Raw genomic sequence first — 19,367 nt, 5'->3', positions numbered from 1 at the left:
ATTCATAGTAAAGTGTAAAGAGGAGACTGGGTACAAGCTCGCTACACACAATGTTATTAAGGACAGTGATTATGTGTTCAGATAGTGTCAATATTTAACTCCTGTCTTATGGGGCTATCTTTATTAGAAGCATTACCATGACAAAAGCAACACGGTCTTCAAGAGGTGCCTCTTCTTAAAATGAAAATTAATGAGTGGGGTTGAGTGGAGGTGAAAAAGTAGAGTGGGTCTATATGTGGGCTTATTTGCATGGAGCGTCAAGTACTCAGTTGGAGTGAAAACGGCAGCTGAGGGTTCTTCACACAATATGTACACCAAACACCCACCAGCTCCACTGGTCAGCACTTCACGACTGGGAAAACACAATGCTGCAACTTGGAGGAGTGCAGAGCTTACATGGCACTTAGATACTGCAGTCTTTACGTTGGGAAAAAATGGAGGCATATGCATTCTTTCACTATGAGAAAAATGTTCAGTGAGAAGAAAAACTACTCTGAAGATGCATCACATCAGCATGATTTTCATGGTTAGTTAAAATTAACTAATATATTTGGAGTTTATTCGTGTTGTCCCTTGTTTGTTTAGTCATGTTAGCTTTTTAGTATTAACTGATTGGAAATTGATCAAATATCTGTTCCTTGGTGAAGTAGAATGTTTGAGTGTAGCCAATGATCCTGCCTTAGCTACTTAGTAAAGACAAAAAATTCAGCCTAAATTAAACTTTTTTGTTGTTGTGGTGCAAATATGCTTCTTCTGCCAAATCCAGAATCAATGTTTTGATATAGTCAACTACTAGATCTATTCCCATGAGAAGGTACACTCATGTTGACAAATGGCATTCTAAAAACTCCCATTCCTGTTAACCCCTTGAGTATTTGCAACTCTGCCACAAATACATGTGGACCCTGTGTAGCAATACACTTTTACGAGGAAATTCTATTGAGTGTGCTCATTAGCTGAGGCAGGGAGGGGGGAAAACACTATATTTTCACTTTCCTTATGAAAGAAACAAAAGTGCTCATTGATCATCCCAATCAATGAGGATCAATAAACTAAACCCTCATCATTCCCAGAGCAGCATAATTGCTGCTGAGATGTAGTTGTCATCACAAAAAAAAAAAAAAAATCAAACAGAGGCTTTGCTAATTGGAGGAGGCCATTTGCATTCAGTCATGCTTGTGAAAGCGCCTGTAAGTACCAAAGACTAAAAAGTAAATGTGACTGTTCCATTATCCTGGCTACCTGACAGCATACACATGGAAAATCACATCAAGACACAACTTTTTCTTGATATCCTTACAAGACATTTGTTCATGGCACAAGTCAGGAAAAAGATGTGTCATCTTTCCCCTCGAGTAGTCGTTTGCTGCAGATTTGGGTGTGCCTAATCTTCCATCAGGTAGATATTTAACTGGCTGGCGTTACATGCTGAAAACTGCTAGAAACAGCCTCCAAACTGCCATTCAAAGATGACCACTTTGCCACTTCCTGTTTATTGATCAGACAGCGCTCCCGTTGGGTAATTGTGCAGTAAATCAAGCACGGTGAGCACTAATCTTAACCCCGGGAGGAAAGTGTTAAAGGTAAAACCTGCTGAAAAGTGCATAATGATGGCGCAGTGTTGAGGCAGGAGAGAGGCGACGCTCCGCCCTCTTGCATTTCTCACTCACTGCCTGCCTGCGCAACCGGAGGCAGAAAGGAGAGCGCTTGGCAAGAGGAGCAATAGGAAGAGTATACAGTTTCTAACCACCTCGCACTCTCTCACTAACTCTCCCAGTCTCTGTCAGTGCATTCCCAACCAAAGCGCCGGGGGCGCCATGCTTGTAAAGAAACCACAGCCTTTTTAAGGGCTTCTTGTATTTACAAAGGGAGGCATGTCGGAATCAAAGGCATTACCACATGACACAACACATTAAACAGTTGGCAGATTGAGAATTTATAGACTGCAAAGATAGTGAAGGGTGTAAACAGGAGTAAGGCGATTGTTGGAGGAGTCCAACTTACCTAAAGAGAGTAAGTAGTAGTGGAGCCGCTCTCCTCTTTGCCTTCCCGCAGAACATACGCCTCACGCTGTACTCCAGGTGGAGACAGCTATCATTTTCCCATCAACTTCCTGTTTCTCTCGTCTCCCCACCCCCCTTCCCTCGCTGCTCTCTCACTCGCAGCTGCACAACTTGATTTTCTGTGCCAGGTTTGAGGAAATACAAAGCTCTGCCTTTCACCCATCTTCTGAAATAGCTCACAAGCTGCAGTTAAGACTTTTTTTTTCTTCACCCTCCCTTCCCTTCACTGTTATCCTCCTGCCCGTGTTGCTACTCGCCCTAATCTCGCTTCAGTTTTTATTTCACCTTTATCAGCAGAGACCTAAAAATACTTGATGAATGGAATATGATATTTTAAAGTCTTATCCCTCCTATCTGTTCTTGCAGTCCGAATAATAGGGTAGTTAATCCTGCAGCTCCTTCTCAAATTGATTAATCAGCACATGCGGACAATCGGATAAATGATTAATACTCCTCGGTCCTGTGGTCGGACAGTTACCCCCAAAACCGTCAGTAATAATTCAGTAACCATTGCAGACCACAGGCTGCATGCAGCTAGTCAGCCTCACTCAGCATCAGCTGTCTGATGTTGAGCAGGACTTTGAACTCACTGCACACTAACTGAGATGCGGTGGCGTGAAAACAATCGACACTATATACTTGCTCCGATTCTTCTAGTGTGGCTGTTGTTGGATGTTGACTTGACTGTCGAAACACAAATGAATGGGCAGAGTGAGCTCATTTGGCAAAAGCTGTGCTCTAAAATTCTGCATGTTTGGAATTTCTTTTTTTCTTACAAAACACAATTAATGTGTTTTGAATTGTGCCCCTGCTATACTGTGGTACATTTTGAATAGGAGGATAAGTTTAAATTATGATTTGCAGGACCAAGTCATGCCACAGGAAATTGCTAAACTGTAGTCAATGTTTTCACATAGCCTGTAAGTAATGATGTAATGTATCGCTTGCTGAAACATTTTGTTAACTATTCAATGTTTTATTACATTTTAGTTATGTGATGTTGATGGGTTTTTAGGTAACATTTGTTTTAATGTTAATTATTTACTGTATATGTCTGGGGTCACCCAATTTAGAAACATCTCGCCAGTGGTGAAACATTGTTTTTTTTCTAGGAATGTGTGTCCTTTGAAATGTAAATATTGGCAGAGATTTCTAGAAATGAAGTGGTGCACTTTGGTGCGAATTCGAATTATTGTGAAATATTATTCAGATAAATATTAAAGCTAAGAGGTAAAATATGTCCTGCTGTCGGAAAATAAAGGGGGTAGAGGGTATCGGTTTTTTTCTCCCTCCCTCTTCTCTCTTTTGCCCTAATACCAACGCTATCCTTCTTCCCACCGAGGTCAGTTAGCTGCCACTCTCCGAGCTATTATTAATCAACCACCGGTCCAAAGACGGAGGGGAGTACTTTTTGACACCAGGATAAATTTGATTGGGACCTGTGCTAGGATATGGTGAATCTTTGTGTGTGTGTGTATACATATATATATATATATATATATATATATATATATATATATATATATATATATATATATATATATATATATATATATATATATATATATATATATATATATATATATATATATATATATATATATATATATATATATATATATATATATATATAAATTTGCAGCTTCTCGTAAAACACTATTTGGACGTACAATATTATGCAAGCCCGAACGCACGCACAGGCTAAAGACACAGGGACTCACCCCCCTCCTAATCCCTTGTAACTGTCGTACTGGAGACTCGGCCTTTGTGTTGCGTCTGACCAGCTGGCTGCCAGAATCAGCATGTGCAGCTGTCCACTGTGACAAATGCTAACACACCACCGTTGGTACATGGTGACTCCTCCTCCGTACACTGCTACCATGACATTGCCAGAAACACACCTAGGTGAAAGTCCTTTACCTCAATTAAGGTCAGTCCTGGGGTAGAAGCTCCTAAAATGCTTAGGGGGCATGCACTCAGTGGGAAATTGGCCGCATGATGTATAAGGTTGTCATTAATAGCCCCCTTCCCCCTGAAAAAAAGGTTGAATAAACATCAGTGCTCACTTTCATCTCTTCTCTTGTTCAACAGTTTATAAATCAGCTGCACAAATATTTATATGCTGAACAAGGAAAATGGCTGGTCTGGGTTCTATCTTTGACCGCCTTTCCTCCCTATCTATTTGCACGCACGAGCTCCCCACAGACGTAACATGTCAAGCATCCAGGCTTCATCCATGAAATCTGCCCTGTCGCTGGCTATTGTGTGGCTCCTAAAAAGGCTGACTGGACAGGACCAAGTGTGATGTTTTAAATCATCAAAAATATTCAGCCTTAATCAGATTATGAGTGAAAGCTGGACGTTAAGGTTGTTCACGTCCCATGCATTCATTGGCGCCAATAATGAATGTATCATCCTTACTAAAAAAAATACAACCATTGCAGTGCATGGCTTTTGTGACTTTTTAAATTCACCTGCTTCCACCTACAGAACACATAACTGGACAGTCCAAGAGATTCTGGATCCACGCCGTGTAATTGCTCCTCTCAGCCGTGACCCCTGATCCAGATCACTGTGATATACAACATCTCTGTTAACTTAGGAAGTGGGCAAATATTCTTCCAATGGCCTACACAACTACTACAAACGTAGATGAAACCAAAGAGGAATCAATCTTTCTTTTTGTTGCCCTTTACTGACTCTATTAGTATTAATTTTTTTAAATCTAAAAGGTTTGGTCCCAAAACTGCGGTGAACTAAGCAGTGTGGAGTGAGTGCCTGTTTTCGTTCTGACAGAGGAGCAGACTTCCCCGAGATGCATTACATTAATGAAGCGATAACCAAGCAACACTCAACAGGAAATATCTTTTAAACAATATTTTGACTGCCCTTTGATGTAAACACTCTGTTTACTGAGCTCCTTAAAAATAAATAAATAAATATAAACCTTAATCTAAGTGTGCGAAATGCAATCTACACTTGAGATAATTAAAAAGATAAGTCAGTCGAGCGGGAATAAAACCAAGCAGACTAGCATTTTGGCCATCAAATCGCATAAAAGGAGAACAAGAAAGATAATGTTAATGCAATTCTACATGTGATTGCGTGCACTGTACAGTAACGGTGCATAAAATGTGTGTGTGTGTGTGTTTTCTGTGGGCTGGGGCGGATGGGGGCCGATGGGGTGATAGTGGTGAGCTGGCTTGTCGATCGATGCAGTGATTGGCAGTTAATGGCTTTTCCTGTTCTGCCTTGGTAACCCTGGCCTGATGGCTGTTGCATCTGATCAGGGATGGCAGATGGTGTTTGATTTTTGTATATAAACCTCTGACTTTGTGGAGATGGCTTCATCATGTTTAATGATTTAAAAGTTAAGTTGAAAACTGGGTGGGGTCCATTGCAGGAATGTTCATTTGAAAGAATCAGAACCTCCAGATGTGGTCTGTCTTAAATATGTGCATACATAAATGCTCTTTGACCAACATATGTGAGCCAAAAAACACAAGTAAAGGAGTATTTTTGTTAGCAGTGTTCACAATACTTATGATGGGTCTGCTTAAGAAAAATAAAAATAAATGGTGAGGATAGAGTTAAGTATTTTTTATTCCATTTATACTGCTGACAAGCAAACCCTCTCCAAATGCTTTAATGAGATGTTGCGATAATGTATTTGTGTGTATTTCAGCATCAATTATTTGAGTGACAAATTTCATTTCACATCTTCCCATTTTCAACTTTGAACAGCTCCATGAGAGATCACTTCAACAGTAGCTGCAAGGACAGCCTCGATGCTTCAAATTATTTCAATATGGCTACTCCAACTTAACCAGCAGATATTAAGGAAATTCCTAATTAGTGACAGAGCTGGTCATCTGAAGGTAGGATTTATGCTTGACTGATCCAGCTGTTCTTCATTTCAGGGCTCTTGCTGAGTTGTTGATGTTGACTGACACAATAAAATGATCTGCCAAGAAGGGCATCTATGTGAATACTACTTAAAACTGTTTGTCTTGATGAAAAGAAAATACTTAAACCACTTGCTTTTATTTCCAAATAAAAGTGATAGAGTGAAGGGGTGAGAAAAGAGCACAAGTGATATATGGGCAGGGCTTAAATTCACTGTGTAGTAATACACATTACAACTTTTTTTTCCTTGACTACCAAGTCTATTTTGAGTATCAGTTTGTCATGGAGGAATGTGAAGGCCATAAAGTATCAGCGCCCTTGAAAAGCTAAAGAGCATTCTATTCCCCAACTGTTCTTGGTGCCTCTTTCTTTCATTGACTATCACTTTCTCCCACTCAAACCCATTTTCTCTTATTCCAGGAGAAGTTCTAAAGTAAAACGCAGGTGTAGAAGACGACACCCGTGGGAAAGATAACGTTTGGGAACATTCCTGGATCCGAAAAAGAACTCTTAGCCCCTAAAATACTTCTTCTGAGGAACTATAAAATTGCCTCAATCCCAAGACTATCCCTTTGACCCCTTTGAGCCTCCACCCAACGTTCCCCATCGCTGCCTCTGACATCATTCCATAATAATTTAAACAAGGGATTCTATTATCTATCTTTTCTCCATATTTTGCATTGAAGGATCAGACACATGATGAGAAAACAAGATGCAAATGATATTTTCCAGAGGCCCCAATAAAAACCGCATGACACTCGGGGCCGCGTCGTTTAATTACCGAAGAATGAAATCTTTTCTTCTACATCTGGAGGAAGCATCATCCACATAACGCTGATAGATTTACAGCTCCCATTTTGAGCCCTTGACACCAGCACATGGTGAATTAGGTAAAAACTGGATGGACAGCCATAACTTAACCAACCTAAAGCTTTGGTAAGTCACAGAGACTTTTGTGTAACAAATAAATCTGAATTTGAGGAGTTTGCATAAATGTGCTTGCAAATGATAAACAAAAAACAAGAGTTTTCGAATCCAAATGTAATTACTTTACCTCAAAGTAAAGAGACTAAGTGTAATGGAGTGAGCCCACTCAATTCCCAATTAGATGATGGGGACACAGCCACGGTAAGTTCAGGCTGGACAGCCCTGGATCACCAGGATTACATAAGGGAGACCAATTTGTTGGTGCAAAGACTTTCCCACATTCAAATTCAATCAGAAATAAGAATGTTGCATTGCATATATACATCTCCCACATGGTACAGTCTAAAACTCTACACCAACGAGTCCCACTGGGCTAACTAGTAGACTCCAAATGAGTGCCCTGTATCAAAAGATGTCATTGTAAGTTTCCAAGACCCAGATGAAAGAACAAAGGAATAAGGAGCAAGTGGGATGTATCCACACATTAGCACTTTATACAACTATACATGTTCCACAGTCCAACCAGAACAAGGGTCCCAATGAATTGTCTCTGGCCTATGAGAGCAAAGGTATCTTGACTCCTCATCAGTCTGATCATCCAAACTGGCTTTCATGTAGAGCCCTACTGAACACAGACCTCAGAGATGAGTAGGTTTGCAGCCTCAACCACGCGTAGGCCATTAATCTGGTGACTAAGCCACTGATGTATTGATGGCACAGAGCCGGTAAGCCTGCCTGCTTCACTCTCATCAACCCTTCAGTTTTAGAACTACATTGAGTCACGGGATTGTCAATCTGCCAATCATCATAGCAACTTTTTGCTAGCCATAGACATGGTCCACCGGGTGTTGCCATTAGTCAGGGATTTCTAGCTGAATTGGTCACTAGGACAGAAATTGCATAACGAACCTTCATCTGAGCCACAAGGCAACCTCTAATGTGCTAGCATGTAACAAAACAAACAAACAAAATCTTGACTAAAAGCAGCTATGCAAGAGCATACTAAAATAAATATTTTTTCTCCTTTTTGAGTGGCAGTCTCTAGGATTAGGAAATTCCAGAAGGTTTTAGTAGAAAAATAGTCTGAATAAAGGTTAAGCACCTTATTAAACAAACAGGCTAACGGTCACAATTGGTTTAGTGTGTTAAAAGACTTGATCTGTATTTGTACCTGATTGACTTTTAACCCATTTAACTTTAGATAACACACGTGGGGTGATGACAAACACTTGTCAAAACAATATGAATTGGGAAGAAGTCCCCAATATGTGATGATTAACTCTAACTTATACACTGTGTGTGGGTATGTCTACTATGGTGTGCAATCTAAAGCTTCTGCATGTAAAATGGGAGAATGGGCTGTCTCCCAGGATGTGCAGCAAGCGCTTTATTAGAGCGGTAGTACCAGTAAATCAGCGCTCAGCTCTTCCTGGAACTGCTGCAACCTTTCCCACTGAGCACTATTACTGAACAATCATAGCCAAGCATGATAATTAGAGTATCTATCCTTCCCACCCTCCTACCCCCCACCCCATCTCTCCATACTGCTCCTACACCTCCTCTTCATAGATGTCTAGAGGGCTAGACCAAGGTCCAGATTGATGTCATATTGCCAAGAAGCTTCTAACATTACCTGACATTCTTTTTTTTCTCATCACATATGTAAAATGATTGAAAGTTCTAAACCATGGGAAAGGATTTAAATTGAGTAGCAAAGAACAGCAGGGGCTATAACATTCGATAACCCTGATGACGGGTCAGATCTGGAAACTCGTCAAAGTCAACCATCTGTTTTACCGGTCACACTTGGCCTCACATTTAGTGCCAAGTGTGGAACTACAACTTACTAGAGCTCATCCCTCAAGCACAGGCTATAGCTCATTGCAGAAATAAATGGTGGCGACTCTAATCACGGATGTAAAGAGATCACCAAACCTGCAAGCCAGTGAGAAGGATCATCAACGAAACATGCTGATGCCATGAAGCTGCTAATCCCTTCATTTACTTTACAGTCTCTTTCCTCTTTGCTCTGTGGATTTTATAAATACGTATTCATCATGCTGGAGTGTACATTAACTCTTCTGGAACGCACTGGAGGGTAAAATCATTGTACCGTCACTATCAAAGACAGATGTTTTGTGTCATTGGCCAGCCCCTGAACTCGACTATACACTGCATGTTGGTAAATATACATACATAAACATTATCTCTCTGTCTCTCTCTCTCACTCGTATATATATATATATATATATATATATATATATATATACATACATACATACATACATACATACATACATACATACATACATACATACATACATACATACATACATACATACACACATACATACATACATATATATATATATATATATATATATATATATATATACATATACACATACATACACACACATCATATGTTCAAAGGTTGTGTAGGTATGATACATAAAGCGACAGTGAATTCTTCTAGTAACATTGTTGATGCGTATGTTCAACAATGCAAACCCAGACTTGGAGGCAGGGGTGTCAGGATTTTCTAGAAAGAGCCCTTATTTGATAGTGGCGGCACTCTCTGTCGCTCAGTCCATGGCCAAGCGGCATCTGGAGTGGATTTTGTGCGAGCAGACACTGAGGAACATGATTACATTCAGCTAACTGCGCTCTAAACTGATTATGCAAGTGCCAAGCTAATGGACTACATTTGCAAGAAGAAAAATAACATTCAATCAATCTCAATTACCGTCGATTGCACCGGCCCACGAGACAAGGAAGGTTGCCAGCTAACCCTTACGCCCCCCAACACACCACCCATGTTCCTCCCTTTTTCCCGAACCTCTGACTGGAAGCTAGGGCCTGTTTGGCCCCACCCATTCTGTCTGGCCAGAGCAGCCAGAGCCTAAGAGCTGGATTAGTTCCACTCATCTCACCTCCAAACTAACACATAGTTTGCCCTGAGGCTGTCTATTAGTATCAGAGCTATCATATTCACATGTAGAACTGGAAAAGGAGAATAGAGGCTAGAGGGCACGTATCTTCCAAAAACAAACTGCACACAAGTTAGCTATTTTATTTTGAGAGGGATGTTTGGGGGTCACTTGGGTGGCTATCATAATCAGAGGTACATATAAAAAAATTAAAAAAATTGTCCAACCTGGCAAAGAAGAAATTCAGCCTCACAATACAAGAGAATGTTGGCAGAGCCTGCATTACTTAGAATGGAATCTGTCATCAGAGGGCAGATTTCACTGCAAAAGAAGTCATCACCCCCCCAATGTTTGGTGGTCTGTGTGGTAAGGGTGACTTGCTAGATGTTTCTGTGGTCTTTTGGAACATTCCAATACATGAGGTGGTGGGGTTGATATTTTTAGAAAGCCCTAATATGGGCCACATACCACAGACTCTCAAATTATCCCATGCAGCTTAGCTCTAGGTTTCAACCTCCCTTTTTAATTCCAGTAATTACAGGGTCCAATTTATATAGAGCTGTGCACACAAAGGGTCTGTTTAATGCAAACCAGTTTGATTTTGGCAAAGCATCCTCGGCGTCAGCCACATCTTACACTCTGTGTATGTTGATTTGATTTATTTTCCCAGAAAAGGTTGAAAATTGAGCTATTTGTATGAGCTTCATTTAGGGAAGACTAAATGTGTGGGGATTTTCCTCTCTTGTCCTTGCATAAAGTGCCAAGTTTGAGGTTACAGGCGTAGGCTAATAAGGGTTTTGCATTGCCAGTATCTCTACCAAGACAGTAAATTCAACAGTGCTAAGACTGTGACACCAAGTGCAGAGTCAATGCTGCCAAGAGGCCTAACAGCCATGTACTTGTTGTCCACTAATCACATTTGTGAGTCATAAACTAATACTTGTCAACAAGCATGTTTTGTTGTTTCTGCATCGTCATCTTTGGTTGAGGATTTAGATGAGTTTAAGCAATCCTCTCTGGTTGAAAATGCAGGTACGTTTTGGACGTTTTTTCAGTGAACATGTACCAGTTTTAAGAAACACGGCACCAACGTAAGAAGCTTAAGTCATAAAAATGATCATTCCTAGATGTGTTGTACATATTTAATCCCTCCACAGCCCAAGCAGCGCTATGACATATGTCTTCTCTTCAAAAGTTGAGCAGAAAATTAGACATGAGAAAATCTAGTTCTCTTTTTCTCTTGGGCTGGCTGCAAAGCGAAAATCATACATAGAATGTAATATAAAGTGCACATTATTTCATTTTTCAGCAAGCCATCCCACCCAAAAGGTGTGAGGATGAGAAATGAGTTGCCACATTTATATGGTTTAATACAAGACTATCATTAGAATGGAGATTGGTCCAACAGAAAGATCATGACTGTGGACTCTTAAAATTTCATGTTCAATGTGCTATGCCGATTTAATGAGCATGTAAAACTAGGGATTTTCTCTGTTCTTCCAGATTAAACTCGCCTTCTCGTTTTGTCCTGGACCTCTTTGGTGACATTAATCTGAGCCTGTCTCTCATCTTAACCTTTTAAACAAAACCTTAACATCACCTTAATATCACTCTAAGGTTCTCTCAGTACTCATTCTTTATAGAAAGTAGACCTGCATACTAGCCCAGTGGTTGCAATAAAGTATGCATAAAGCAAAATTATTTTATAGTTGTTTTTTTTAGGTTTTAAAGTGATTGGACAGCAAATTTGCTCACCTGGCTTTTAATATGTGCTTGTTAAAATATACTATAAAATAAATCTATTTAAAAGCGTGGACTAATGAAAATGCATTTTCTGTAAAATAACCATTTTAGGCTAAGGAAGAGGACATGAATGGAGTCAACATTTTCAAGGAGAGGATGTGTGTTTATATTGAACGTTTAAGATTATATTGCAGTGTATGTAACAGTTTAGAGAGAGGATGTGTTATCTGTTCTCTGTCATTTGTTGTGTGTGCTTATTCTATGTGTGTGTATGTGCCAGTTTGGGTTAAGTGTAGAGTGGTCAAACCGCAGACTCACAGGATAGGTACCTAAGTGGAATCAGGGCTGTTAGATTTATGGCCATTTGTTCGGAGAGTGTTCATCCATTGGCTATTATGGAATGATTAGAGGAGAAGGTGAAGCTCCAAGTCCAGCAAAAATCAATACGGCTGTCGAGAACGATTCAGCCTCTTCTGCTCCGGGGAGTATTAGCACCAAACCTCTGTCTACTCTACTTCTTCATTCGTCTCACAGTGATCCACCTCACATCTAAAGACCAGCTTTATCTGCTATGTTCTCCTCATGGAAGTAATGTGGACTTCATTCTATGGAGCAACCGACAAGAGCACGGTTGTCTCAAGAGTGGAGCTCGGTCACTGTATTGTAATTACTCTGTTTTCAACATAAGAGGGACTGTGTCTATGGGTTCTTGTGTACCACTTAATGTAAGAATGACCAAGTAAGTTAGAATTTGACTATATCAGTTCCAAAATGAGGATACCTAATTAATGTAGGGTTTTTATTTGACTTTACATCTGGACAAAAGATGGTGGCTAAGCGATTGTATTTAGTTTTTTTCCTTCTGCTTGAACTGTTTTAACATCCAAACAAGAAAGAAGTTTAACCACTATGCTGAGATATAAAGTTTTCATTTTACGATATGCCAAAATATTACAGCTACACTAACATAGTCAGCTAAAGCCAGCCGTGCACTGAGCAACACAGTTGATAGCAACTTAACACTAGAATTTGGGAAAAAATATATAAATAAAAACATCTAATTGTTATTACTCAACAGACACCCGGCGATTGACTACTAACGACTTAAATAAATATTTAGTTTTTGCTGGTGAAACCCTGTGCAGATTGATATTGATGTAATTGTGTTGGGGATGCACAATTTTCTTCTAAATCACAATGAAAGATTGTTCTAATATTAATAAAATATATCTTGTATTAATATTGTATTAGAATGGCATTATTTGTTTAGTAGATATTTTGTTTTCTCTTTTTTATAGGTCAATATTGAAAAGGAAATCAATTCTTAATTGGCTTACATTTGTAAGTAAAGATAAAATGAAAACAAAGTAATCACATGGATATGCACTGTATCCTGCATTATTGGACCCTTTGATCTGCAATGCTGTGACACTAATTTTCAAACTTTGAAAACTAGTTATTAAACCCAACAGCATTTTTACGGGTCATTCTTTCTTCCGATCCATAAGAACAAACAGACTTTGATCTGAGTGTACTTCAATCTGGAGTAACACTTGAGACGAACTTGAGACTGAAGCAACTATCTAGAAGGCGACTTACTAACCTTGTAAAGTTTGAGGCTCGCCTCATGTCGGGAATTGACCGTGTGCATCCTCAACTTCTCCAAGCTGTTTGTGTAGTAGTCACAAGCATTGCACTTCAGGTGCACTGGGTTGCCGATGGCCACACATTTTAGTCGCCATTCATTGCCTTTGCCTCCTTCCTTGATATGGGCCACCAGCTGGTACTTTTGCACATGCTTGTCCGTCTTGCAGTGCAGCTGGAAGTTTGCCTTGAGCTGAGTGGTGTAGTGGCACAACTTGCACTGGTGCGAGTCGCCCACCACGGCACGCCACTCCTCCTCAGGTAGGCTACGCTCGGCACCCATGTGGATGCCGAGCACGTCCAGGTTGTCGGTGGTGAAGCGGTTGCACACGGCGCACTGGAAGAGTTTGAGCGAGGGGTCGCTAGTTTGCGATAGACTTTCTCCTAGTGTCATCAGCTCTTCCGACACCAACTGTCCACTGCCCATGCGCATATCCATAGGGAGCTCTCCACCTACTTGAATAAGTAGAGAACAGACACGAACAAGGACAAAAAAGCAAAGTGGGCTGTTAAAAATAACATATTCCTAGTTCAAGAATGGATTTGCAATAAAGCACTCTTAAAATTTTGTCTTATGGATACTATTGGCAAGCGGCCAAGTGGTCATCAGCCTTACAGATCTGGGGGTCGAGGGTTCGATCCCAGGTCGGTTCTCACTATGTGAAGTTTGCATGTTTCACTGGCTTGCGTGGGTTTTCTCCGGGTACTCCAGTTTCCTCCCACATCCACAAAACATGCAGAGTAGGCTGGTTGAACACTCTAAATTGCCCCCAGGTATGAGTGTGAATGGTTGTCCATCTGCTTGCGCGCTGCGATTGGCTGAGTACTGATTCAGGGTGACACCCGCCTGGTGCCCGTAGTAAGCTGGGAATGGCTCCAGCAGCCCCCGCGATCATTGTGAAGATAAGTGGTTCAGAAAATGAATGAATGAACTAAATCTAATTCACCAATTGAGCGAGATGGGTACAACATTGGAATAGACTTCAAAGAGACAAAACATAGGAATTGGTTGTGAAGTCAAAAGGGTGTCCGGAAAAGCTCACAGCCCGCAATCACAAACACTCATACCCTTGTTTGTGTTTGTTTAACACTTTCCCGAATCAATGCTCTGGTAAGCAGATGTGTAAAGATTTTCTGAGTAAGTATGTAATGTCAGCACGTCATCTCTTTCAGCACTCGCATTCTCTATTGTGTTCATTCCTTGTACTTCAAGTTCTGGGAATAAGGACTATCATGGTGTATATTATGTACAGCACATTGAAGCCTTGAAAACTGCATTAGTATAGAGTCATAGGATTATTTTTGCATGAGGTGGTGGGTTTGCGGGGTTTTGAGGGGAACATTTTCTATTGTGTGACCAAGGATGATACAACTGACATTTATGAACCTAACACAACGTGTCATCATTGCATCCCTGGAAACATGCTTATTAGAACTCACCTCACAGGAAAATAAAGCAGATGGCGAAGGGGGAAAAACATTAGTCACAGCAATCAATTCCTGTTTGTGTCTTTGAACTGGCAACAGTTAGAGACAAGTCTGCACAAACTGTGGGGTTCTAACGGGCACGGTAAACACGCTGCTGTGTTGCTTAATTGCCCATGCTGAGCCCTCTAACCTTTCTTCTTCGACCATAATAAAATACATAACTACACTTACAAAGCTGTAAAAAATAAAATAAAAAAAGAAAGAGAAAGCCAAATGGCCCGCTTTAGCAGCAGTTCAAAAAATGACTGTGACTAGCTGCCTTTGGGGAAAAGCAGGGAGAGGAAATTTTGCCCCCCTAATTAACCTTTTGGTTGCAGGCAAAATTGGGTATCAGAAAAACTGCAGTCACAATTACATCAATAGAGTGTCACCTAGTAGTGGCAAGGAAGACAAATAGTATTTCAAAGTAATGACCTTCTTCCCAATACTTTGCAAACTTTGTCACTTCTGGGCTAATGTCTATTAACCCTTTATAATGCACTCATCGAATTCATTGGCAGCCACTGAAGGAGCTAGACTTCACTTTAAAATAATCGCTGCCAACCTCTCACAGTCAAAATGAATTGAATGTGTAATGGTGTCAATGGCACTAAAACGTGAGCCTTTAAAGGCCAATCCTCCAAGTTTAGATTAAGTGGACGACTATTCTCATCAACGGTATACAATGAGCTAAATACTACAATAATTAAGAAATAATGCATTCATTCATTTTCCATACTGTGTATCCTGAAAAATAAATATTATAAATGAAGAAAACTAAAAACTGATAAAACTGTGCTAATTACATAATGACTTGAGTGATTTTTCAGGGCTAGTGGCATTTAATTAAAGAGCAAACTCACCAAGTGCAGGGGTCAAGGCAGCCATGCTGGGATCTAAAGGAAAGCCCCCCATCAGGAATTGGGCCTCGGCTCCTGTTGGGTCTATCTTGAGACCCGGAGGCAGGCTCATATTCTGTGTTAGGTAATACTGATAAAGCTCGGCCTCGGAAGGCGAGGGCATGGCTCCCAGTGCCAGTCGGCCATGTTGCATTTGAGTCACGTTCTGCTGGAGGAGCATCATGTTGTGCATGTGCTTCTCGCTGGTCATGTGGATACGGAGGTTCCGCGCAACGTTGGTTTCGTAATCGCATACCTCGCAGCGCCAAGTCGGTTTGCTCTTGGGCTTGGTTGGTGAGGGGGCTCCGCATGGTCCAGTTACATGGGCGGAGGACTGTGTGGGATGGTGGTGGGCGGGGTGATGGCTACTGGCCTGGGTCACAGAGGGCACGGCCACCACACCTCCCGGGCCGTGTCCAAACACTTGCTCTGGCGCGGATCCAATGGAGCCTCCATTTTGCAACGTCTGCATGTTGTTTAGGTGTTTATCTGACTGCATGTGGATGCTTAGGTTTCCTTTAGTGGTGGTCGAGTAGTTACACACCTGTAGAACATTGGCAAACAAGTATTGGTCCCAGCAGATGATAATCAAATGAAAGGAAATACAGAGTTGTCTTTTAACTTGTTCTAGGCTCAGGTTTGCAACTCAAAATGTTTATCTTAAATTTAGTCAGGGAGATGACTGGAATTGAGATTCATTTATTTCAGTCCCACTATCCCCACAGATGATACATTAGAATGTAAAGTATTAAATATTTTGTTTTCATGAATTCAAATTGAGTCATCTTCCTGTTCCTGGTTATCACGGTTTTAGGACAATATAGTGCAGTCACCCAGACAAATGGAGAACAGATATAGTCAATAATCTTAAATAATAAAACTAAGTTTGTGACGGAAGATAAATATGTATGTTGAGTATTGTGATACAGTCCCATGTGTTGTTTTATTGGTGTTCAAATATCTGTTGATTTGAGGGCAGTAAGATCACGACTAATGAAGATAACCATTACAAATAATGATTATAATGTACCATTAAATGCATTAAACTTAGCAGGAGCCATTGATGCGCAAATTTACGTGGTCATTTCAAATACATAATTCTCGTTAAAACATCCTAGAATTTGATAAATAACTATTTTTGTCATGAAATGAAGCAAGCACCGTTCATCTTTTAGGTTTCTGCTTGGAAGTCAAAATACATATGGCACCGTGACACATTATATCTTAGAAACATTGAAAATTGAACATTTCTCAGAAACTATAAAAAGTTAAACATACCTCACATCGAAAAGGTTTGTATCCACAGGTATAGCTTTCTCCACGCGCTAGACGAGGATGACTTTGACCACTGCTGCAAAACGCACATGAACCTCCAGAATCTGGGTGCTTTTCTTTCATGTGAGCCTCCAAAGTCTGCTGATATTTGTAATGCCAGTTGCATTTGGGACACTTGAGTGTCTTGCATGAGTTACGTGAATGCATCATGGTCATGTGACCACCCAAAGAGCGCGAGGATCCGAGAACGGTGTCACATTTAGGGCACTCTACCCCACTTCCTATACTGCCGCCAGGCCCGTGGTTCTGCGAACAGTCATTTATCCCTGTTATGTCACAGGAACCTCCGGGTTGGGGGTGAATGTGGCCATGAGATGATGGATGCAGGTGATGATGATGGTGGTGTGTGTGGTATTGTTGCAGAAGGGACCCGTTTTCCACCTCTTCCTCAACCGGGCAATCATTTGGTTCTGGAGCTGTGGCACTATCTCGATTGGCACTTTCGTCAGCAGCAGCGTTGGAGGAAAGCGATGAGAAAGAGGTGCCAGGAGTGTCCTCCTCACTCTTTCTGACATTGGCTGCCGCCATTGCCATGGGAACGGTAGTTCCCTGGCAGTTAAAGCTCAGAGAGACCTCTGAGGATCTCCCCCCACCTTCTGTAGCTGAAACCTCCTCCTTGGCAGGGGAGGAAGTGGAAGCAGGGGATTTGCTGTTTAGTGTGTAGCTGACCGCGGGGGTGCAGGTAGAAGGCTGGAGAGTGCTACTAGGCATTAATAAAGGAGATTTGGAAATGCTTTGGTTTGAAATAGCTGGTTCCCCTGCTTCACCTCCTCCACCGATACTATTAACACCACTAGTCACTGCTGTGCCTTCTACCTCCACCTCATTTTCCTCCGCTAATAATGGTTTCCCTTGCTTTTCCTCTGTACCCACAACCTGGCTGGATAGGTTTTTCGTACTGCTATGGCCTTCACAAGCCCCATCCGTGCCCGGGTAAGTTGACTCTTTCCTGGCAGGCTCCTCTGTTCTCCCCCCATGTAAAGACAGGGCATTTGAGTCTTTGGCAGAGCCTGGCGTTGAGGGAAGAGTGGATCCTTTGGGCGTGCCCAGTCTTCCAAGAGGCAAGACCGAGCTCAGCTGGGTTTGCTTCTGCTGAAGGCTGGAGTCAGAATCTTTGTTCAAGAGGGTCTCACTACCTCCACTGCTGCTTCCAGGCTCCAGATGGACACCACTGAATGTGCCGTAAAACGTCTGACCAGAGTTCATAGGAAGCAGGGGAGGTGGCACAGGAGTGCTCTTATTTTTTGGTTCCAGGAAGCTGATGAGGGGCTCTTTGTCTTTCCCAATCCCCTGGATGATAGCAGATGCATGGTTGTCCCCCAATAGACGACGTTCATCCTCACACAGCGTCATACGGTGGTCGTGGACAGCATGTGTGGCAAAAGAACGTGCATAACCAAAGGACAGCTTGCAGAGAAAACACATGAGAATTGGTTTACCCTTGCCATATAGGGCCAAGCCATCAAATTTGGAAAAATCCACATTATTGGGAACATCTTTGGATACACAGGACCTCTTGGCAGACCCATCACTGTTAAGGTAATCCTTGTTACTTTTGTGCCGCACGTCAAAGACACGAAAACTGTGCAGGACAGGACTGAGGCCTGTCATGGATGAGGTATTGGAGAAACCTTGGTCTGAGTTGCCAAACCACTTCCCAAAGGATGAGGCTATGTGGAACGTGTTAATGATCTGAGGGTAGACTGAGGATGAAGTCCCAGCAGGTTCCCCTGGTTGCCCCCCACTAGTGAGAGAGTTTGTGGGAAGCAATCCGGGAACGATGCCCCCACTGCTTTGGATCAGCTGACTGAGGCTCTCTACAATGTAGGCTGAGCCATCTGGTTGGTAGACAATCTCCCCAGCTAAGTTCTCTACATCACTGCTCTCCTCTTCATCTTCCTCTTCTCCCTCTTCACTTCCGCTATCAGGCCCACCTTGCCTTTGAGTGGGCTGATGACGAAGAAGCGTTGGCATGCCCCCTCCTCCTTGAGACATCACTACCCCGGGAAAGGGTTGAAGACCTGGGAAACAGCTGTCAATTTCCATTTCATCCAAGTCCTCCAAATCTTCCTCTTCTCCACAGCTCAATCCGTCTTGCTCCTCTCCTTCACGGCCCTCTCTCTTGGAACGCGGGTGACCGGTGGCTGGGCTATCCCGGCGAGCCTGGGTTGGTGTTTGCTTTGACTGGGACTGCAGTTCTCTCACCTCGTCATGGAGAGTACAAGGGTTTTGGGGTTGAGAAGGATAAGGAGCTGAAAAAGACAGCGGGTCCAGTGAAGGGGCCTGGTTGGTGCAAGGAAGGTGCAGGCTCGGATGATCGTTCCAGGGCTGTGGAGATTGCTGCTGCTGCTGGGAGGAGCTCAGCCCATCGTCTGTCCCAGAAAACACAGGAGACTCACAGCTGTCCATGCTGATGCCTACATGAGGCGTTCATCGCATCCAGGCCTGAGAAC

General features: G+C 42.0%; 1 protein-coding gene across 10 annotated transcripts in view; it reads right to left on the bottom strand.

Annotated features, from left to right (window-relative positions):
* The window catches only part of zfhx3b (zinc finger homeobox 3b), a 313,149-nt gene that overhangs the window by 67,465 nt on the left and 226,317 nt on the right, over positions 1-19,367 (bottom strand). For all 10 annotated transcript variants that reach the window (XM_077619318.1, XM_077619339.1, XM_077619324.1 and 7 more), the window contains 3 exons: positions 16,858-19,359; positions 15,544-16,123; positions 13,173-13,669 (listed from right to left, as the gene is read on the bottom strand). In XM_077619318.1, coding sequence (XP_077475444.1) covers positions 13,173-13,669; positions 15,544-16,123; positions 16,858-19,323 — 3,543 coding nt within the window. In that variant the 5' untranslated portion in view covers positions 19,324-19,359. The remainder of the gene's footprint in view (positions 1-13,172; positions 13,670-15,543; positions 16,124-16,857; positions 19,360-19,367) is intronic.

This window comes from Stigmatopora argus, chromosome 2, assembly GCF_051989625.1.
Source record: "Stigmatopora argus isolate UIUO_Sarg chromosome 2, RoL_Sarg_1.0, whole genome shotgun sequence".
In the NCBI taxonomy this organism is placed as follows: Eukaryota; Metazoa; Chordata; class Actinopteri; order Syngnathiformes; family Syngnathidae; genus Stigmatopora; species Stigmatopora argus.
This window is presented reverse-complemented; position numbering and strand designations above follow the sequence as displayed.